The 23505-nt window shown below is 47.2% G+C and overlaps 1 protein-coding gene and 1 long non-coding RNA gene across 11 annotated transcripts in view; both read left to right on the forward strand.

Annotated features, from left to right (window-relative positions):
• RABEPK (Rab9 effector protein with kelch motifs) overlaps positions 1-22110 on the forward strand; it is a 35307-nt gene extending 13197 nt beyond the window's left edge. For 4 of the 10 annotated variants that reach the window (XM_008273307.5, XM_008273308.5, XM_008273306.5 and 1 more), the window contains 6 exons: positions 2969-3126; positions 4237-4389; positions 9078-9239; positions 16880-17029; positions 21385-21534; positions 21803-22110. In XM_008273307.5, coding sequence (XP_008271529.3) covers positions 2969-3126; positions 4237-4389; positions 9078-9239; positions 16880-17029; positions 21385-21534; positions 21803-22089 — 1060 coding nt within the window. In that variant the 3' untranslated portion in view covers positions 22090-22110. Of the gene's footprint in view, positions 1-2968; positions 3127-4236; positions 4390-9077; positions 9325-16879; positions 17030-21384; positions 21535-21802 lie in introns of all 10 variants that reach the window. The other 6 variants (XR_016212067.1, XR_016212066.1, XR_016212064.1 and 3 more) reach the window with 2 other exon arrangements.
• LOC149128893 (uncharacterized) lies at positions 5920-6905 on the forward strand. Its single transcript, XR_016212070.1, has 2 exons — positions 5920-6768; positions 6816-6905. It is a non-coding gene; the product is annotated as an uncharacterized LOC149128893 (long non-coding RNA).
• Positions 22111-23505: the final 1395 nt, after the last annotated feature.

Below are 23505 nucleotides of genomic sequence, written 5' to 3' on the forward strand. Positions count from 1 at the left end.
AATGAGTCAAGGCTAAATCAGCCCTACTTTAAAAGAAACAACTGTTCCTAAATGACATGTAAAAGTAATAAACGTTATTTGAGCGTTTATATCAGTGACTATGCTAAATCCTGTTTATTTATTTTTTCTATTTCACTAGTATACATTATATTTTTTTTGTACTCTGTTACCACAGCTCAAGGTGAACATATGATATTTGTCGTATTTGTCTTTTTGGGACTGGCTTATTTCACTAAGGATAATGCTTACCAGTTGCATCCATTTTGTTGCGAAAGACAGGATTCCATTCTTTTTAGGGCTTAGTAGGATTCTGTAGTGTACATATACCACATTTTCTCTTTCTAGTCACCAGTTGATGGGCATCTGGGTTGAGTCCATTGTGAATTGAGCTGCAAGCAGGGACTTTTTTTTTTTTTTTTTTTTTGTCTTATTCACTAACTGGTTGGTTGTGTGCTCTTGGGTAAGTTACTTAACATTTTAACTGTTGGAAGCCACAGTTTCTCAGTTATAAAACTCAGATGATGATAATAATGCCAATCCGCAAAGTGCTTTTGTACCAATTAAGTGGAACTGGAGCTGTAATGTAGTTAGTAGCATGCATAGTTCATTGTTAGTACAGGTTGTGTCTCTCTTATCTGAAATGCTTGAGACCAGAGTGTTTATGAGTTTTGGAATATTTCCATAGACTTTATTGGTTAAGCATCCTTAATTTGAAATGCTGTTGAGGGGCCAGCACTGTGGTAGAGTGGGTAAAGCCACTGCCTGCAGTGCCAGCATCCCATATAGGCGCTGGTTCGAGACCCAGCTGCTCCACTTCCCATCCGGCTCCCTGACATTCAAAAAGTTAAGGTTTTGAAGCACTTTGGGTTTCGGATGTTGAGATTAGAGATGCTCCACCTAGAAATTATTCAGGTTGTGATGGGGTATGTGTTTGTGGACATCAAGAGCGGTCTGAACTAGAAGTAGAGACCTGGAAACCACTGATGCATGTATAGACAGATGGGCACTGAAGCTCTTGGTATAGATAAAAGTGATTAGACAAGCAAATGCAGAGTAAGGGAAAGAATCCTGAGGGTGCTGAGTGAGGAAGAGCTGACAGGGAAGGAGTCAGAGAAGGAAACAGAAAAAACTGCCAGAAAGGTGGGGAGAGAAACAAAGGGGAGAGGTGTAGGGAAGCCAGACCAGAGGAACAGGACAAGAAGGACAGCGGGGTCACGAGAGCCAGTTACTGAAGAGTTCACTAAAATAGGGCCTAAAAACACCGGTGGAGTTTTCTTTTCCAGCCAAGATGCTTGAAGTGTGTTTTTTCAAAAATCATTCAGAATAACTTTAGAGAGTAGAATGACTGGATCTTGTACTTGGTTTTTCCAAAGTTCTGGTTTGGTTTCTATCAGGGTGAGCTTTGTGTATAACGTGGAAATGCTCAAAAAGTCAGTTAATCCAGGAGAATATGTGCAATGGTAGGAGCCTTGGAGCTGTAGGTTTCTGGGTGATTGCGCATCGAACAGTAGCCACCATTGGCTGAATCCTTTCCTGCACTGTTATGAGGATGTTTTCTTTTAGTCTTCACTGTCAACTTTTTTTTTTTTTTATCTTTTATTTAATGAATATAAATTTCCAAAGTACGACTCATGGGTTACAATGGCTTCCCCCCCCATACCGTCCCTCCCACCAACAACCCTCCCCTTTCCCACTCCCTCTCCCCTTCCATTCACATCAAGATTCATTTTCGATTATCTTAATATACAGAAGATCAGCTTAGTATACCTTAAGTAAGTATTTCAACAGTTTGCTCCCACACAGAAACATAAAGTGAAAAATAATAGATGATTTTTTTAAAATGATGATGAAATCAGATCAGACCTATTGTCATGTTTAATCCCAGTGAGAGTCAAGTTGGGAATTGATAATTTCTTTCTTTTTTTTTTTTTTTTTTTTTTTTTTTACAGAAGATCAGTTTAGTGTACATTAAGTAAAGATTTCAGTCGTTTGCACCCCCATAGAAACACAAAGTGAAATATACTGTTTGAGTACTCGTTATAGCATTAAGCCTCAGTGTACAGCACGTTAAGGACCGAGATCCTACATGAGGAGTAAGTGCACAGTGCACTGTCAACTTTTTTAAAAATAATTGTAATGTAACGCTGAAGTTTACTCTTTTTTTTTTTTTTTTGGTTAAATATTTACTTATTTACTTGAGAGGCAGAGTTACAGACAGAGACAGGGAGACAGAGAGAGAAGTCTTCCATCTGCTGGTTCATTCCCCAAGTTGTTGCAATGGCCAGAGCTGCACTAATCCAAAGCCAGGAGCCAGGAGCTTCTTCCAGGTCTTCCACACAGGTGCAGGGGCCCAAGGATTTGGGCCATCTTCCACTACTCTCCCAAGCCATAGAGAGTGCTGGATTGGAAGTGGAGCATCCAGGACTTGAACCAGCACCCATATGGGATGCTGGCACTGCAGGTGGCAGTTTTACTCACTATGCCACAGTGCCGGCTCTGCCACTGTCACCTTTTAAAAGGAGAACTACTTCTATTCTGATTTGTAAAAAGAGGAAGGTTAATAACTTCCAAAAGGTAAATGACTTCCAAAGGGTCATACACTAAAAAGTATTTAAGGTAGGACTTGAACTAGATCTGCTTGAATTCACAAACCATGGTCATAACCTCTATACCAGTACACATTTCTGAGTGTCAGTTTCCATGTCTACCAAATGGGAATGATCACTAGCTCAGTGCATCCCCACTACATTCCCACGAGATGAAAGTGTGATAGAATTGAAAAGCCAAGGACTGTGACCAAAGGGAAGGCGTTGTTACTAGAAACAGGGAAGTGCTGGTTTGCTGCATACAGTTTAAGTGTCTATGTGTAAGACTTTTCGTTGCCATGGCATTTCATGAGGAATGGAAAGAACACGCTGCTCCATTGACTCTCTGCTCAGGCCTTCTAAACACATCTTCCCTTTGGCAGGTACACCTTGACTCCCCATGGAGAGAGCCCCTGTGCTCGAGTTGGCCACAGCTGCTCCTATTTACCCCCCGTTGGCGATGCCAAGAGAGGGAAGGTCTTCATTGTTGGGGGAGCAAATCCAAACAGAAGCTTCTCGGATGTGCACACCATGGATCTGGGTAAGACCAGCAGCTGTGGGGCACAGCTGGCTTTGTGCATCAGCCGTGACTTAGAGCATTCCTAGGTGTGGCAGTTCAGATAAGACAGCAAGTGTTTTCCTCTAAGAGATGAGCATCACTGACAAGTCCCTGAGATCTCAGCAGACTCCTGGCACACATCCACCTGACAAATGCCCCTTTGTTTTAGGAAGGAAAATCCTTATGGACCCCTGGTCACCCAGCCTTTCGTACATCAAGCATTTCCTGGGGAAATGTCCACATAGCTAGTTAACCACCAGGTCCTCCCATCTCTCATCCTCATGCCTGTCTGGTCATTTTCACTGTTACTACTGCCTCTTAACTAGACTTACAGTGTCTTCATTGGTCTCCCCGCTTCCAGCTGTACCCAGGTAGGCCAGTTAAGGAGCCTGCATCCCATGTCAGAGTACCTGGGTTTGCGTCTCAACTCCAGCTCCCAAGTCTAGCTTCCTGCTAGTGCAGACCCTGGGAGGCAGGGGTGATGGCTCAATTGAGTCACTGCCACCTATGTGATAGAGCTGGCCTGAGTTCCCCAGGCTCCTGACTTCAGCCTGCTGTCTCTCTTTCTCTCAGATAACAAGTATAATGTCTAATAGGTTCGGTATTATTGTTCTGTGAACTTGTTTTAGTCATAACTCATTTATTACAGATAACTTAAAACCAGCAATAAATGGAGGAATGTACTTATATAGCTAGAGGAATATTTCGCCAAAGTCAAGGGCAGAAATACAGCACAGCCTCCTGAGAGAGTAGAAGCAGTGGCTCTGATTGGTCCATTCTGGGTCAGGTGACTACTTCTGATCCAATCAGCCAAGGCTAGAAAGTTAAGTTGTTGTAGAAACGTGTTGTCTGGGATCTACCCGGGTGATTGGGAGAATGGAGACAGTTTCCATGGACAGGGTCTATGGACCAGGCAGACAGTGCCCCAGAGTGTCTCCTGCCATACCTTTGGGAGCTTAACCACCTTCTCTTTCAGTGACTTGGTGGTTGCTCATGTTTGCTTTGGCCCTTTTCTCCTCACTGCCCTCCCCAAGTTTGTCAGTGTAAGCAGTTGGCAGCCCCAGTATAAGAACGGGATGAAATGTCTTCTAGGAGCGCACCAGTGGGATCGGGCCAGCTGGGAGGGCCTCTTGCCCCGGTATGAGCATGCCAGCTTCATTCCGTCCTGCGCTCCAGACAGTATCTGGGTGTTTGGAGGTGCCAACCAGTCAGGCAACCGAAATTGTATACAAGTCCTGGAACCCGGTAAGTAGCCAAAGCTTACTTTATTTACATGCATACACAAATCCAGTAATAATTACAGTAAATTTGGATTGTACTGATTAATCCATTTAACTTTGCTGACCTCATAGATCATAGGAATTTTAACTTGTAGCAAATCTGAAAATAATAGAATTGTATATACATATTTGTAACATAGACAGTTATCAACTCCTTAAGTGTCAAAGCTGGAAAAGACTTTAGAAAACAGCTATGCTGAGGCTGGGGCTGTGGCATAGTAGGTTAAGCCTCCGCCTGCAGCGGCAGCATCCCATATGGGCACCATGTTTGAGTCCCGGCTGCTCCACTTCTGATCCAGCTCCCTGCTAATGGCCTGGAAAAGCAGTGGAAGATGGCCCAAGTGCTTGGGCCCCTAAACCCATGAGGGAAACCTGAAACAAGTTCCTGGCTCTTGAAATCACCCAGCTCTGGCTGTGGTGGCTATTTGGGGAGATGGAAGACTTCTCTATCTGTAACTGCCTCTCAAATAAATAAATCTTAGGAAAAACAAAAAAAAAACAGCTATTGCTGCAATAAGTATCTCAAGTCTGTGGAGACAGCGGTGACTGAGCTGGGCTAGAACCCAGCTGCATGTCCTATAATGCACAGAAAGCCTCCATAATAAAGGATCACCTGGTTTAGGGGCAGACGTTTGGCACTGTGGTTGAATGCCCCTGGAGATACCACATCCCACATCAGAGTGCCTGGGTTCCAATTCCAGCTTCCTACTAATACAGACCCTGGGAGACAGCTGGTGATGGCTCAAGTAGTTGGATCCCTGCTACCCAAATGGGAGACCTAGATTGAGTTCCCAACTCCGAACTTACACCTGGCCTAACCCAACCATTGCAGGTATTTGGAGAATGAGCTATTTGATGGGAGAGATCTGTCTCACTCTGTCTCTGTGTCTCGCTGACTTTCAAGTTGATTAATAAAAATGTAAAAACTGAAATTATCTGGTCTAAAATGTTCAGAGTGTCAAAGTCAAGAAACCCTGATCTCAATCCCCTTAGTGTGTTTTAGCCCAAAGGGCAAAGTTCCTGGCTGATGTCACTGGCAGTTTTGTCATAGAATAGTCTGGAAACGTCACTACTAACAGGAGGTTGTGGTGTATTCTATTGGCTTCACCTTCTGAGATCTCAGTTACCCATGGTCAGCCATGGCCCAAAAATACCAAATGGAAAATTCAATGAAAAATTCTAGAAATAATTATGTTTTAAATAATTTTTATTGTAATATATTGTTATAATTGTTCTATAACTCTAGTATTGTTAATTTCTTACTGTGCCTACTTTATAAACTTTTTATTTAAAAATTTATTTAAAAGGCACAGTTAGAGAGAGAGATCTTTCATCTGCTGGTTCATTCCCCCGCATGGCTGCAGCTGCCAGGGCTGGACCAAGCCAAATCCAGGAGCCAGGAGCTTCTTCCAGGTCTCTCAGGTTGGTGGCAGAGACCCAAGCACCTGGGCCATCTTCCACTGCCTTCCCAGGCACATTTCAGGGAGCTGGATCAGAAGTGGAACAGACGGGACTCAAACCAGCACCCATATGCAGTGCCATCTTCACAGGTGGCAGCTTAACCTAGTGTGCCACAGCACTACCCCTTATAAATTAAACTTTGCCACCGGTATATCTGTATGGGAAAAAAACATAAAATAGATCACATTTTCCACTGTCCATATTTTTGACATCCACTGGGAGTCTTGGCATGTATCCCCTGCAGTTAAGGGGGCGATTCTACTTCCTTTCTATCTTTTCTCTGCATTTTAACAAGTCTGAGATCAAACATACATACCGTACACACACACACACTCACACACACACGCACACACTTTTGTACCTTTTTTCATTTTATTATTTAAAACATTATTTATTTGAAAGGCAGAAAGACATGAGTCAGAGAGACAACTAGATCTGCCATCATCACTGGTTTACTCACTGAGTGCCCGCAACAGCTGGTGATGGGCCAGGCTGAAACTGGCAGCCGGGCCCTCCATCTGGGTCTCCCAGATGGGTGGCAGGGACCCAACTCTTGAGCTGTCACCTGCTACACTTCAATATGGGATGCTGGCATCACAAGTGGTAGCTGAACTCACTGTGCCACAATGCCAGGCCCTTAAAAATGTATTTATTTATTTTCATTTCATTTGAAAGGCAGAGAGATAGATCTCCCATATGCTGGTTTATTCCCTAAATGTCTACAACAGCTCAGACAGGGCCAAGCTGAAGCCAGGAGCTACAAAGTCCATCCAGGTCTTCCAGAGGGGGCAGGGACCCAAGCACTTGAGCCATCACCTGCTGCCTCCCAGGATGCAGGTTATCAGGAAGCTGGACCAGAAGAGGAGGCGGGACTTGATCTCAGGTGCTCCTACATGGGATGCCAGAAGAGGAGGCGGGACTTGATCTCAGGTGCTCCTACATGGGATGCCAGTGTACCAGGGGCAACTTAACCTCTGGCACCACAACACCTGACCCTAGAAAGTATAATTTGACACCACACCCAAGAAATATAAAAATATAAGTGATTCATTGGTTGCTTTTGTTACCAAGGCGAGTTCCTTAATGGCTTAGGGCTCCTTTGCGATTAGTTGTACTGTGTTTTTTGTTTTGTTTTGTTTTGTTTTGTTTTGTTTTGTTTTGTTTTTATTCATTTAAGAGACAGAGAGACAGACTGAGAGACCTCCCACCCACAGGTTTATTCCCCAAATTCCCACAACAGTCAGGACTGGACTGGACTGGACTGAAGCTGGGGGCTAAGAACTGAATTCTCCCGTGTGGGTGGCAGGGACCCAGTACTGGGGGAGCCTTCACTTGCTGCCTCCCAGAGTGTGTTCCAGCACTAAGCTGGAACTGGAAGCAGAGTTGGAACTTAAACCCAGGTACTCCAGTGCAGGACTCGGGTGTCTTAACAGCCTTTCAACCACTAAACGCCCCCTGCTATGCTGGTGTTTGACTGGCAGCCACCCAATCACTGGATCTTCTGACCCTGGAGATTGTGTGCCTTTTAACCCTCCTGAGGATCTGGAAGTCATCCCTGGTCTGTAGTTGTAGAAGCATTACATTTTCCTTCGGGCATAGACTCAGACTTGTTTAACCTTCAGTTCATGTTTGAGTTCCACATGTTGCAGATGCTCCATGTAGCATTTATGTATTGAATGCAGATGTTTTACAAATGGCACAAGATATCCCAGGCAAGAGGTAGGCATTGGTTAAGATGCTAACTGGGTTGCCTGCATCCCATATCTGAGTACCTGGGTTCAGTCCCCATCTCTGGCTCCTAACTCCAGCTTCTTGCTAATGTAGACCCTGAGAGGCAAAGGTGATGGCTCAAATAATTGAGTTCCTGCCATCCAGGTGGGAGACCTGCATTGAGTTTCCTGCTCCTGTCTTGAGCCCTGGCCCAGCCCAGCCATTGCAAGCACTGGGGGAGTGAACCAACAGTTGCAAGCATGTGTTCATTCTTTCTGTCTCTCTCCTCCCTACCTCTCACTGCCCCCCATCTCTGCCTCTGAAATAAATAAATATTTTTAGAATATTTATATATTTGAAAGTCAGAGTTACAGAGAGAGGGGGAGACAGAGAAAGAGACCTTTCATCTGCTGGTTCACTCTCCAGATGGCCACAATGGCCAGCACTGGGCCAGGCCAAAGCCAGGAGCCAGGAGCTTCTTTTAGGTCTCCACATGGATAGCAAGGGCCCACACACTTGGGCCATCCTCTGATGTGTTCCCAGGCACATTAGCAGGGAGCTGGATTGGAAGTGGGGCAATCAGGAGATGAACTGGCACCCGTTTGGAATTCTGCCATTGCAGGTGTTGGCTTTACCTGCTACAACACAATACCAGTCCGTAAACAAATAGTTTTTTTTTTAAAAAAAGAAAGAAAAATAATTCATTCTTGGTATGCTGTGGAGCAAGTATGGGACTCATAGATCTGAGTTCAAACCCTGCCGAGCAGCTCACAAGTGCTGTGACCTGGGGAAGAGGATTTAAGTTTTCTAGCTCCGGTGTCCTGTCTGCGGAGTGGAACTACTTTCCATCCACCTCCTGTGGCGAGTAGAGACAGTGGGGCTGGCAGAGTACTCAGGAGGAGGGCGCCGGTTAATGCACCTGTTCTGTAAACTCCATGCTTTGGTCTAAGAGGAAAGATGCTTCTGTACACCCACCCAGGCAGCAAAGTTTTATTCTCAGCTTGGAAGAGTGTTGCTGAGACAGAGCAGCCATGTGCTGGCCATGTTACTTTAAACAAGGTGTCCGTGTATATCTGCTTCAACTTGTTTCTCTGTATAACAGGAAAACTAGGAAAACTGGCATTCAGTTAGCAATTGCTACTTAGTGTGGACTGTTATTCTTTCTGCTGAAATTGTAATAACATTGTTTTCTTCCTTTTAACAGCCACAAATTTTCTGGGAAATTTGGTGAATGGGCACAGGGCAAGGATCAAAGGCAGAGTGGAAAAGGGTTCAGAGAGGGTATTCAGAGGCCTCATTCTGGACTGTGCTGGTGGCTTTGGGGGGATTTTGGTCTGTCTGGGAAAAGTCTAAACATCATTCTTACTCCTTGACATTTTTTAATCTGAGTATGGGATTGGGGTTTGAAAGGTGACTCTGTCCAGCTCAAGAGTCAAGGTCAAGGTCAAGGTCAACCTGGGTGCTTGTCTTCTCTCAAACCAGAAACCAGGTCTTGGAATACGCCAGAAGTGACCAACCTTCCACCATCTCCAAGAACATTCCACACATCGTCGGCAGCCATTGGAAGCCAGCTGTATGTCTTTGGGGGTGGAGAGAGAGGTGCCCAGCCCGTGCAGGATGTGAAGCTGCATGTATTTGACGCAAGTATGGACCGACAGGCACCTCAGGGCTGCCACCTAGCGGGTCAGGGCCACCCCGGCCGGCGGCTTACCTGATGTAGGAGGCAGAGGTTAGAAAATAAAACCTTGGCTGAGTGTCTCATGTGGAGGCTTCACTGGTATATTCACTAGCTCTGATCTTCTTCTCCAGCACACTTTATACTTCAAAAGGTAGTAATTGGGGCCAGCGCCATGGCTCACTTGGTTAATCCTCTGCCTGCGGCACCGGCGTCCCATATGGGCGCCGGGTTCTAGTCCCAGCTGCTCCTCTTCCAGTCCAGCTCTCTGCTGTGGCCCGGGAGTGCAGTGGAGGATGGCCCAAGTGCTTGGGCCCTGCACCCCATGGGAGACCAGGAGAAGCACCTGGCTCCTGGCTTTGGATTGGCGTAGCTCTGGCCGTGGCAGCCATTTGGGGGGGTGAATCAACGGAAGGAAGACCTTTCTCTCTGTCTCTCTCTCTCTCTCCCTGTCTAACTCTGTCAAATAAATAAATAAAAAAGTTTAAAAAAAAAAAAAGGTAGTAATGATCAATTTAGAAAACTGAAAACTTAAACAGCGAGCTGCGAGCTGGTGCTGTGGCATAGTAGGTAAATCTGCCGCCTGTTGTGCCAGCATCTCATATGGGCGCCGGTTCAAGTCCCAGCTGCTCCACTTCTGATCCAGCTCTCTGCTACGGTCTGGGAAAGCAGCAGAGGATGGCCCAAGTCCTTGGGCCCCTGCACCCCCATGGGAGACCCACAGCTCCAGCTGTCGCAGCCATCTCTGCCTCTGCCTCTCTGTAACTCTGCCTTTCAAATAAATAAATAAATCTTAAAAAAAAGAGAAAACTTAAACAGCATACTTTATAAAGTAAAAGTTCTCCCTTTAACCCTTCCTTTCTATTCCCCGGAGCTAAACCCTGATAGCAATTCCTACTGTCTCCTTCCAGACTTCCTGATATATTTATAAATCCTATGTGTATGTGAATATGCACTTATATTTGAATTTTCTATGATTTTGAAAAGTTACATAAAAAACTTAAAACACATACATGGAATCCAATTATAAATAGTGTTCGACAGCTTGCTTTTAGAGGATGGGGTAGATATTAATCAAATGCATCAACTGTGACCCCAGACAACCTGAATGAGCACCAGATCTGACAATGCTTTGTGCTATTTCAGGCAAATTAGTTAATCTCTCTGGGTCTTAGTTTGCTGGTTTGTTAAATAGAGATCATAGTAGTCCTTATTTATTTATTTGAAAGGCAGAGTTACAGCGACGCAGAGAGAGAGAGAGAGTTCTTCCATCCACTGGTTCACTCCCCAAATGGCTGCAACGGCCAGAGCTAGGCTGATCCAAAGCCAGGAGCCAGGAGCTTCTTTCAGGTCTCCCACTCAAGTGCAGGGGCCCAAGGACTTGGGCCATCTTCCAGGCCATTGCAGAGTGCTGGATCAGAAGTGGAGCAGCGATGGGCTGCCGTCACTGCAGGCAGCAGCTTTACCTGCTATGCCACAGTGCCAGCCCTGAACATTGATGTTTATATAAGTTACAAACATTTATGTGGGATAGATGCTGAGAAATGCAATTGCTGAGTCAAAATGATACACACATTTAAATTAATTTTATCTCTCTCTTTTTTAAATATTTATTTATTTGAAATGCAGAATTACAGAGAGAGAGGGAGAAACAGAGCAAGTGAGCAAGAGAGAGAGAGGGAGATTATCCATCTGTTGATTCACTCCCCAAATGGCCACAAAAGCTAGGACTGGGCCAGGCTGAAGCTAGAAACCAGGAGCTACATCTGAGTCTCCCACATGGGTGGCAGGGGCCTAAGCACTTGGCCCATCTTTTGCTTTCCCAGGTGCATTAGCAGGGAGCTGAATTAGAAGTGGAGCAAAGCCGGCGCCGTGGCTCACTAGGCTAATCCTCCACCTTGCGGCGCCGGCACACCGGGTTCTAGTCCCGGTCGGGGCACCGGATTCTGTCCCGGTTGCCCCTCTTCCAGGCCAGCTCTCTGCTATGGCCAGGGAGTGCAGTGGAGGATGGCCCAGGTGCTTGGGCCCTGCACCCCATGGGAGACCAGGAAAAGCACCTGGATCCTGGCTCCTGCCATCGGATCAGCGCGGTGCGCCGGCTGCAGCGGCGGCCATTGGAGAGTGAACCAACGGCAAAGGAAGACCTTTCTCTCTGTCTCTCTCTCACTGTCCACTCTGCCTGTCAAAAAAAAAAAAAAAAAAAAAGAAGTGGAGCAGCCAGGACTGAAGCTAATGTCCATGTAGGATGCTGGCACTCCAGTTGGCTGCTTAACCCACATGCCACAGCATCGGGCACGGAGATCTCTTCAAGTTGTTGCTTAAGGAATGTTTACTTATAATTCTGTCTCTTACTAGTAGGCATTTATAATAACAGTCTACAAATATTATGTGACAGAAATACTTTTCATCCATGTTTCACAGTAAAGATACAGCCCTTTTCAAGAAAATTCAATAAGTAACACTGCAAACTTCCACAATAAAATTGTGAGAACCACAGTACAACTTTTCACTTTCCAGACATAATAGGCTGTATTATTCTTATAAAGCAGTTTTAAAAATTTTAAATAATATCACTTTTTAGTAAATAAAGCTATTAGAAATAAATTCTGTATTTATAGTATGTAGTATTGTACACGTGTATATTTGTATATAATATTATCACCCCAGAGTTACTATTAATACCACCATGCATTATCACTTTTTTAAATATCAGAGATAACTTTATATGTAATATTTATTAAGTGTTTCCCTATGAGGTTGCCAAGCCTTCAACTTTTTTTAAGATTTATTTTATTTATTTGAAAGACAGTTAGAGAGAGGGGAGTTACAGATGGAGATATCTTCCTTTCACAGATTCACTCCCCAAATGGCTGCAACAACTGGGGCTGAGCCAAGGTGAAGCCAGGAGTTTCATCCGGGTTTCCCACATGGGTGCAGGGGCCCAAGGACTTTGGCCATTTTCCACTGCTTTTTCCAGGTACATTAGTAGGGAGCTGAATTGAAAGTGGGGAAGGGGCCAGCGCTGTAGCGTAGCCAATAGAGCCACCATCTGCAGTGCCGGCATCCCATGTGGGCACCAGTTGGAGACCCAGCTGTTCTACTTCTGATCCAGCTCTCTGCTATGGCCTGGGAAAGCAGTAGAAGAAGGCCCAAGTGCTTGGGCCCCTGCACCCACATGGGAAGACCCAGAGGAAGCTCCAGGCTCCTGGCTTCGGATCGATGAATCTCTGGCTGTTGCAGCCAATTGGGGAGTGAACTAAGAACTCTCTCTCTGCCTCTCCTTCTCTCTCTGTAATTCTGACTTTCAAATAAATAAATTAATCTTTAAAAAAAAAAAAAGTGGGGCATCCAGGACTCGAACCAGCAGCCATTTGGGATGCCGGCATTACAGGCAGAAGCTTAACCAGTTATGCTATAGCACTGGCCCCTTCAACACTTTTAATAGCTACATGGTGTTCTATGATGGCTATATCAAGTTACCATTCATCGTTGATGAATATGTAGGCAATTCCCAATTCTTCTATTATAAATGACACTATAATGGATATATTTATGGAGAAATCTTTTCAGATTTAATTTTTTAAATAAGATTTATTTTATTTATTTGAAAGAGTTACAGAGAGAGGTAGAACCAGAGAGAGAGAGAGAGAGAGAGAGAGAGAGAGATCTTCCATCTGCTGGTTCACTCTCCAAATGACCACAACAGCCAGAGCTGAGCTAATCAGGAGCCAGGAGCTTCTTCAGGGGCCCAAGGGCTTAGGCCATCTTCTACTGCTTTCCCAGGCCATAGCAGAGAGCTGGATCAGAAGTGGAGCAGCCAGGACTCGATCTGGCGCCCATATGGGATGCCAGCACTGCAGGCTGGGGCTTTAACATGCTGCACCACAACACTAGCCCCCAGATCAGTTTAAATTATATTCCCTGGGATACTGGGGGCTCCTCGAACAACCAAGCCAGGCATGCCATAATTCAAAGCTAAATTGTTTGGCAGACTTTGATTTCAAAATTTTTTTTTTAATTTTTTTTATTTATTTTTTATTTATTTTTTTTTGACAGGCAGAGTGGACAGTGAGAGAGAAAAGAGAGAGACAGAGAGAAAAGTCTTCCTTTTGTCGTTGGTTCACCCTCCAATGGCCACCGCATCGCGTTGATCCGAAGTCAGGAGCCAGGTGCTTTTCCTGGTCTCCCATGGGGTGCAGGGCCCAAGCACCTGGGCCATCCTCCACTGCACTCCCGGGCCACAGCAGAGAGCTGGCCTGGAAGAGGGGCAACCGGGAAAGAATCCAGCACCCCAACCGGGACTAGAACCCGGTGTGCCGGCGCCGCAAGGTGGAGGATTAGCCTATTGAGCCACGGCGCCGGCTAGATTTCAAAATTTTTTTAATAGACCTTTAAAACTGGAGTGTTGGAATGACGATTAATTTCCCAGAACTTCTGTATGAACAGTTTGGCAGATATGAAGGGTTGCCTATCACAGAATGCCTCTGCATGGTTAGTAGATGATAACCATCTCTGTAACTGTAACTCTCACGTATTGACTCTCAGAGCCCATGCTTTATGCACATTCTCTCATCCGATCTATCTCAACCCTAAGAGGTAGGTGTGTCGGATAGCATCTTTATCCACATTTTAGAGCAGTAAAAACTGAAACTCAGGGAAGTCACTGGCACAAGGACACAGTTGTTTGACATAACTCCAAATCCTACATTTTTTTTTTTTTTTTTTTTTTTGGACAGGCAGAGTGGACAGTGAGAGAGAGAGACAGAGAGAAAGGTCTTCCTTTGCCGTTGGTTCACCCTCCAATGGCTGCCGCGGCTGGCGCGCTGTGGCCGGCGCACCGCGCTGATCCGATGGCAGGAGCCAGGAGCCAGGTGCTTCTCCTGGTCTCCCATGGGGTGCAGGGCCCAAGCACCTGGGCCATCCTCCACTGCACTCCCTGGCCACAGTAGAGAGCTGGCCTGGAAGAGGGGCAACCGGGACAGAATCCGGTGCCCCAACCGGGACTAGAACCTGGTGTGCCGGCGCCGCTAGGCGGAGGATTAGCCTAGTGAGCCGCGGCGCCAGCCCAAATCCTACATTCTAACCTTTATCCTATATTGCCATATCAGGGGCTCTGCTCATTTATTTGATTTTAAAGTAGTCTTTTTTTCGCCCCTACCCTTCCAGCAAATCAAAGATACTGTTTTGAAAAAAGACTTTGAGGGGCTGTCAGAGGAAAAAGTAAACCCATTTATTTTGGGGGACAGTTCTAGGTTGAAGCTCAGGGGCAAACTTTTTTTAAGCTTTTATTTTTTTTAATTTGACAGTGTGAGAGAGAGAGAGACAGAAATTTTTTTTTAATTTATTCATATAAAAGAACAAATTTCATTTATTTCACATATATAGGTTTTTTTAAAAGATTTATTTATTTGAGAGGCAGAGTTACAGAGAAGCAGAGGCAGAGTGAGAGAGGTCTTCCACCTGCTAGTTCACTTCCCAGATGGCTCTAACAGCTGGAGCTGTGCTGATTCGAAGCCAGAAGCCAGGAGCCTCTTCCAGGTCTCCCATGTGGGTACAGGGGCCCAAGGACCTGAGCCATCTTCTACTGCTTTCCCAGGCCATAGCAGAGAGCTGGATCAGAAGTGGAGCAGCCAGGACTTGAACCAGTGCCCATATGGGATGCCAGCACTGCAGGCATTGTCCTTACCTGCTACACCACAGCACTGGCCCTTCATATATACAGCTTTAAAAAAAAAAAAAGATTTATTGATTTATTTATTTCTTTGGGAGTCAGAGTTACACACAGAGAAGGAGGGGCAGAGAGAGACAGGTCTTCCATCTACTGGTTCATTCCCCAGTTGGCCAGAATGCCCGGAGCTGTGCCAACCCAAAGCCAGGAGCCTGGAGCTTCTTCTGGGTCTCCCACGTGGGTACAGGGGCCCAAGGACTTTGGCCGTCTTCCATGGCTTTCCCGGGCCACAGCAGAGATGCTGGATAGGAAGTGGAACAGCCGGGCTAGAACTGGCACCCATAGGGTTTTACCCACTACGTCACAGGGCTGGCCCCTCGCATACACAGTTTTAAGAACAATGAGGGGGCCGGCGCCGCGGCTCACTAGGCTAATCCTCCGCCTAGCGGCGCCGGCACACCGGGTTCTAGTCCCGGTCGGGGCGCCGGATTCTGTCCCCTCTTCCAGGCCAGCCCTCTGCTGTGGCCCGGGAGTGCAGTGGAGGATGGCCCAGGTGCTTGGGCCCTGCACCCCATGGGAGACCAGGAAAGGCACCTGGCTCCTGGCTCCTGCCATCGGATCAGCGTGGTGCGCCGGCCGCAGCGCGTCGGCCATGGCGGCCATTGGAGGGTGAACCGGCGGCGAAGGAGGACCTTTCTCTCTGTCTCTCTCTCTCACTGTCCACTCTGCCTGTCAAAAAAAAAAAAAAAAAAAAAAAGAACAATGAGGGGCTGGTGCCGTGGCTCACTTGGTTAATCCTCTACCTGTGGCACCGGCATCCCATGTGGGTACCGGGTTCCAGTCCCAGCTGCTCCTCTTCCAGTCCAGCTCTCTGCTGTGGCCTGGGAGGGCAGTGGAGAATGGCCCAAGTGCTTGGACCCCTGCACCCGCATGGGAGACCAGGAGGAAGCACCTGGCTCCTGGCTTCATATCGGCATAGCTCCGGTCGTAGTGGCCATTTGGGGAGTGTACCAATGGAAAGAAGACCTTTCTCTCTGTCTCTCTCTCACTGTCTCTGTCAAATAAATTAAAAAACATTTAAAAAGGACAATGATACTTTTCTTATTTCCTCCCTCTCTCCTCCTCCCTTTCATATTTTAACTTTCAGTTTACTTTACAATCACAAGATTAATCCTCCAGTAAATAAAGAATTCAGCAGGCAGGTAGTGGAAAGACCACTGTTCTTCAGGAGCATAGACAGGGGCTATAAACAATAATCAAATCTCAATATTATCTAGAAATTTCACTCATATGCATTACATTTTTTTTTACTCTATGTATTAGACACATTTGTCTTTTTGGATGTGGAGAAAAGATACCTAACTCACTATTGGTGGGAAAGTATACTATATGGAAGACAGTATGGAGATTTCTCAGAAATCCCACTTCTAGGAATTTACCCAAAGGAAATGAAACCAGAATTTCACAGTTATCTGTACCCCCATGTTTATAGCAACTCAGTTCACAATGGCTAAGATACGGGGTCAACCCAGGTGTCCATCCACTGATGACTGGATAACGAACATGTGGTATATGTACACCAGGGAACACTCCTCAGCCAGAAAAAAGAATGAAATCCTGTCTTTCACCCCAAATGGATGCAACTGGAGACCACTGTGCTTAGTGAACTTTTAAAATTCAAAGCAAGGCTGGCTTCCTGTTGCCAAGCAGAGGGACAGGCTTGTCAGTGGTGGGCTCTGCAGCCTTGAGCATGTCCAGCCCGAGACTGGACAGGCTGTAGAGGGAGGGAGCCTGGACTGGGTTGGGGAGTTGGGGTGAATGACCTCACATTCTCTTCCTGCTCGGAGCATCTCTTGCTCGCTAGGAGGTAACAAGCCTGCATTTCTCACGTCCTTGCTTTGTAGTTTTGCCATTTGACGCCAATGAACTTTGCTTTCCTAGATACTCTGACTTGGTCACAGCCAGAAACACTTGGAAGACCTCCTTCTCCCCGGCATGGCCATGTTATGGTGGCAGCAGGGACAAAGCTCTTCATCCATGGAGGCTTGGCAGGCGACACGTTCTATGACGATCTCCATTGCATTGACATAAGTAAGTAGGGGGAGGCATGGGGGCTTGTCTGCCTGACATTGTAAAAGCGTCTCTGGACGAGCCTTTCTCTTACAGTGAGTGACTCAGCCAGCTGGTAGAATCTTCGCTAGATTCTGCCAAATGCCTGAATAATATCAAATAATAATAGTGATACATGCAATCATTCCTGAGCACTTACTGTGTGCATGGGTATTTATTATCTCTTAGCCTTCCAACACCCCTGCTCTCTCACTGCAATTCATTATGCTTTTGTGTTACCCAGTGGGATTTCCTTCAGGCATTAGCCCATGGGGGGCCTGGATAGGGTGCAGTGTTGGTCTGGAGGTAGGTGGCCAGAATTGTCATACCAAACAGTTGAAAACCCTGTTGTTGGAGAGTACATGAGCACTCTCTGAGTACCTGAAGGGCCAGTGTGGATGCCCTGGTGGACCTGGGCTCTTTCTGGGTCATTCCTTTGGGCCATGAGCTCCCTTAGGGCAGGGACTTTGTCTCGTGTTCCCCAGTCCGTTTCCAGCACTTAGCACAGTGACTGGTAGAACGTGGTGACGAGTGCACTTCTGTTCATGAACACAATTGGATGTGTTCTGTGTTGCTCCCCACCACCCCGACTGGAACAATAGGCAAAAGGCACAGGAGCGCCAATGCAGAGTAGGCTACCTTGCCAAGCACTGGGTTTTCTGGTTGGGTGACATCTGAAGCCAGGGGACACTGGATGGAATTCCTGTTTTGGCTAGAATTTTGGCCAGTTTGGGTGATTCTTCCCTCCTAGCCTGAGTTGCTGGGCCCTGCTTTACATTCACAAATGGAGCTGTCTTCACAGAAGCATCCCTTGAAGGCAGTCAGATGGGTTTATTTAAGATAATATGAAAGATCTTTTTTAAAAAAAATTTTAATGTATTTGAAAGGTGGAGACAGGGAGAGAGATATCAATCTTCTATCTACTGGTTTCCTCCCCAAAATGCCCACAATAGCCCGAGCTGGGTCAGGCTGAAACCAACCTGGAACTCAATCTGGGTCCCCCAGGTGGGTGGTAGGAATCCACGTACTCAAGCTATCATCTGCTGCTTCCCAAGATGCACCTAGGAGGAAGCTGGATTTGAACCCAGGCCCTCCAGGATGGGATGTGGGCATCCCAAACTGTGTCTCTACCACTGTGCCAGATGCCCACCCCAGTGTTTTTTGTTTAAGATTTATAATTATTGAAAAGGTAGAGTTACAGAGAGGGATAGAGAGAAATTTTTCCATCTACTGGTTCACTCCCCCAAATGGCTGCAATAACCAGGGCTGGGCCAGGCTGAAGCCACGAGCCAGAAATTCCACCCTGATCTCCTCTGTGGGTGGCAGGGGCCCAAGAACTTGGGACATCCTCCTCTGTCTTCCCAGGTGCATGAGCAGGGAGCTGAACTGAAGTGGAATAGCTAGGACTCGAATCAACACTCTGATAGAGGATGCTGCCTTCACACAATGCCAACCTCCCAATGTTTATTTAAAAGTTTTTTTTTTAAAGATTTATTTATTTATGTGAGAGGCAGAGTTACAGAGAGAGAGAGAGAGAGAGAGAGAGAGAGGTCTTCCATCTGCTGGTTCACTCCCCAAATGGCTGCAATGGCCAGAGCTCTGCCAATCCAAAGCCAGGAGCCAGGAGCTTGTTCCAAGTCTCCCACATGGGTTCAGGGGCCCAGGTACCCAAGCTATCTTCCACTGCTTTCCCAGGTCATCAGCATGGAGCTGGATGGGAAGTGGAACAGCTGGAGAACAAACTGGCATCCATATGGGATTTCCGGTGCCGCAGGCAGAGGCTTAACCTACTATGCCACAGAGCTGGCCCCAAGCTTTATTGGTTTGAAAGTCAGAGCTACAGAAAGGGAGACACAGAAAGATTTTCCCTCTTCTGGTTCACTCCCCAGATGCCCACAATGCCCTGGGCTGGGCCATGCCAAAGCCAGGAGCCAGGAGCTTCATGTGCTCTCCCACATGCGTATAGCAGGGGCCCAAACACTTGGACCATTTTCTATTGCTTTTTCCAGGCCATAGCAGGGAGCTGATCGGGATAGAGCAGCCAGGACTTGAACCGGCACCCATACAGGATGCCATTGTCACAGGTGGTAGCCTTACTCGCTATACCACAGAGCTGACCCCTAGTGTTTATTTTTAAAAAGAAAATTCTCGGGCCAGCGCTGTGGTGTAGTGGGTAAAGCCACCGCCTGCAGTGCCAGCATCCACATGGGCGCCGGTTCAAGTCCCTGCTGCTCCATTTCTGATCTAGCTCTCTGCTGTGGCCTGGGAAAGCAGTAGAAGATGGCCCAAGTCCTTGGGTCCCTGCACCCATGTGGGAGACACAGAACAAGCTCCTGGCTCCTGGCTTCAGGTCGGCACAGCTCCAGCTGTTGCGGCCATCTGGGGAGTGAACCAGCAGATGGAAGACCTCTTTCTTACTCTCTCTGTCTTCTGTCTGCCTCCTTCTCTCTCTAACTGATTTTCAAATAAATAAATAAATCTTAAAAAAAAAAAAAACCTTTCTCTTGTGCTGAGGAACTGCTTTCTGTTTTTTCTACTTACCCAAATGGTTCTCTATCCCACCCTTTTTTAAAAGATTTACTTATTTATTTCAAAGGCAGAGTTACAGACAGGGAGAGGGAGAGGGAGAGAAAGAGAGAGAGAGAGAGGTCTTCCATCCACTGATTTACTCCCCAAATAGCCTCAATGGCCAGAGCTGTGCTGATCTGAAGCCAGGAGCCAGGAGCTTCTTCCAGGTCTCCCACTTGGGCACAGGGGCCCAAGGACTTGGGCCGTCTTCTGCTGCTTTCCTAGGCCACAGCAGAGAGCTGGATCGGAAGTGGAGCACCCGGGACTCAAACTGGTGCCCATATGGGATGCCAGTGCTTCAGGCCAGGGCATTAACCTGCTGCACCACAGCTCCGGCCCAGATATCCTAACTTATTTAAATGCTTGTTTGAGGCAGGCATTTGGCCTAGCAGTTAAAGACACCCACATCCCACATTAGAACACCTGGATAGATACCTGCCTCCAGCTCCTGATTCCAGCTTTCATGCTATTCAGACTCCTGTAGGCAGCAGAGATTGCTTGAATAAATGGGTTCTCGTCACCCACAAGGGAGACTTGGAGTGAATTCCCACCTCTGTGTTGGCTGTTATGGGCATTTGGGGAGTGAACCAGCAGAGGTGGGAGCTCTGCTTCTCTCTCTCTCTTTTTTTTTAAATATGTATTTATATGAAAGAGTTACACAGAGGAGAGGCAGAGAAAGAGAGGTCTTCCGTCTGCTGGTTCATTCCCCAGATGACCGCAACGGTAGGAGTTGTGCCGATCCAAAGTCAGGAGCCTCTTCTGGGTCTCCCACACGGGTGCACAGGCCCAAGGACTTGGACCATCTCGTACTGCTTTCCCAGACCATAGCAGAGAGCCAGATCGGAAGTGGAGCAGTTGAGACACAAACCAACACCCGTATGGGATGCCAGCACTGCAGGTGGCAGCTTTGCCCGCTATGCCACAGCACCAGCCCCATCCTCTTTTTTTTTTTTTTTTTTTTTGACAGGCAGAGTGGACAGTGAGAGAGAGAGACAGAGAGAAAGGTCTTCCTTTTGCCGTTGGTTCACCCTCCAACCCTCCAATGGCCGCCACGGCTGGTGCACTGTGGCCGGCGCACCACGCTGATCCGAAGCCAGGAGCCAGGTGCTTCTCCTGGTCTCCCATGGGGTGCAGGGCCCAAGCACTCGGGCCATCCTCCACTGCACTCCCTGGCCACAGCAGAGAGCTGGCCTGGAAGAGGGGCAACCAGGACAGAATCCAGCGCCGCGACCGGGACTAGAACCTGGTGTGCCGGCGCCGCAGGCAGAGGATTAGCTTATTGAGCCGCGGCGCCGGCATCCTCTCTTTTTAAAAACAAGTTTCAGTGTGTCTTTGAAACAGTGCAAGTGCAGGTTAGGAGTAGGCACAGAGGCAACTCCTTAAAGTATTAGGGAACACAGGTTTTGGCTCCCAACCTGAGTACAATTGTAGTTCTGCCACTTCTGTGGCTCGTGCGCACACACACACGCATATGCACACACACCTTACCTATCTCTGGACAGTTAAGGAACAGAGATGAAGGCTACCGTAAAAAGTGTATTTCTTGGTTGCTCTGAAGACCACCATCAAACACCCGGGATGCCTGTTAAAATTCTGGAGCACTGAGCCTCTCCCCTGCACTACCATCAGTATTTTAAGCACCCAGGTAATTCTTACGCCTGCCAAAGCCTGTTCTGTTGCTTCGGAGCTCTCAGCCAAACCGCATTCGGGTAAGTCTGAAACCGCGTTTTAGCCCCTGTGTGCCAAAACATTTTCCTTTCTCTGGGCAGGTGACATGGAGTGGCAAAAGCTAAGCCCCACTGGGGCTGTTCCCGCAGGCTGTGCTGCCCACTCGGCTGTAGCCGTGGGGAAGCACTTGTATGTCTTTGGTGGAATGACGCCCACAGGAGCACTGGACACGATGTATCAATATCACATAGGTGAGCTACTGGCACCCAGTCTTTACGCAGATGTGAATGTCCCTTGAAAAATGCTACAGTGCTTTAGCTTTCCATTGGGTTCTGTGTAAATCCAAAGGAATGAAACTAAACATCCAGGCAGGGGCTTCATTAAAGCAGTCACTTTACTAGTAGCTTTCCCCCCTTGATTTCCTTTTTGTTATGGCTGAGCTGATGCTGTAAATAACTGAGCATTTCTGGAAATTTCTTAACGTAGCTTAACAGTCTTTCCTCGCCTCCTCCAACATAGAAAATCAACATTGGACCTTGCTTAACTTTGATACTTTTCTACCTCCTGGACGACTGGACCACTCCATGTGTGTCATTCCATGGCCAGTGACATCTGCTGCTGAGAGGGAGGATCCAGCCCCTGTCCACTGTGAAGCCGAGAAGGGCGTTTCTGATGACGGAGGGATGACCCACTGTGGTGACTCATGTGAGGAAAGTCAGACTGATGTACTGCTGTGTTTTGTATTTGGTGGGATGAATACAGAAGGGGAAATCTATGATGATTGTATTGTGACTGTAGTTGACTAATAAAATTCAGGTTTTTTCAGAGATTTGTTTGAAAGTTAAAGTGACAGACTCCCAACTGTGGCTCACTCACTTCCCAAATTGCCACAAAGTCCAAGGCTGAGCCAGGCCGAAGTCAGGAGCCTGGAACTCCATCCAGGTCTCCCATGTGGTTGGCAGGGGCCATCTGCTGCTGCCTGCCCAAGTGTATTAGCTGGGAGCTGGAGCCTGCGTTCACGGGATGCCAGCGTCGCAGATGGTGGTTTAACTTGCTGTGCCACTCCAGCCCCCAAATTCACTGTCAGCAACTCTCAGAAAAGTGAGACACTGCTATACCTCCAATCATAGGCACTACATACCCGGGTGGCTCTCATCTATCAGGTAGGTCAAACTGGACAGGCCAGTGCAACAGGCATTTTACTAGCAGGACAGCCTAGGAGAGCGAGATTTGATTACTACGCTTACTATGAACAGTTTGTGGAGTCAGTCATTGGCCACACCATCAGCTGTATACATGAGTACACGTTTACCAGTTTAAGTCTTCAGGGTATTCAGCAGCTGCTTAGAAAGGAACAGACTGTGGGTGCAGGGTAGTGCAGGCCATCAGGGTCGGGGTTACAACTGCCTCTTGAAGCTCCTAATTATAATTACTCCTTCCTCTCCTCCCCAGGGCACATAGCACTGCAGGTTAATTTTAATATTTGCAATGGGCTTGACCTGCAGACCTCCTGTTACTACACTCCATGCTGGTCCAAATGCTTCTGGGACAGTGCAGGAGAGGCCTGTTTTAACACCCCTAGCAAATACTCAGCCAATTGCCCATCTATAATATCTGCCCTTGGGCAGTACTGGATTTCACTAGACAGTCTGCCCTTTAATGATCCTACTCTAGCCCACCCCCTCCCTCAGAAAACCAAGCTAATCTTACACCTGTCTTGACAAAAACCATTGCCATGGCCGGCGCCACAGCTCAGTAGGCTAATCCTCCACCTTGTGGCGCTGGCACACCGGGTTCTAGTCCCGGTTGCCCCTCTTCCAGGCCAGCTCTCTGCTGTGGCCCGGGAGTGCAGTGGAGGATGGCCCAAGTGCTTGGGCCCTGCACCCCATGGGAGACCAAGAGAAGCACCTGGCTCCTGCCTTCAGATGACCGCGGTGGCCATTGGGGGGTGAACCAACAGAAAAAGGGAGACCTTTCTCTCTCACTGTCCACTCTTGTCAAAACAAACCACCCACACACACACACTGCCTAACCCACAATCAGTTGGGGGCTGCCTTGGTGTAGTTTTGGTGTCCCCATCCTAGATCCCACCCCAGTACCACTAATGAGAAATTTAAGGAATGTTAGGGATTTTTTTTTTTTTTTTTTTTTTTTTTGACAGGCAGAGTGGACAGTGAGAGAGAGACAGAGAGAAAGGTCTTCCTTTGCCGCTGGTTCACCCT

The sequence above is a fragment of the Oryctolagus cuniculus genome, chromosome 1 (genome assembly GCF_051225735.1).
Source record: "Oryctolagus cuniculus isolate XC-2025 breed Fujian yellow rabbit chromosome 1, ASM5122573v1, whole genome shotgun sequence".
In the NCBI taxonomy this organism is placed as follows: Eukaryota; Metazoa; Chordata; class Mammalia; order Lagomorpha; family Leporidae; genus Oryctolagus; species Oryctolagus cuniculus.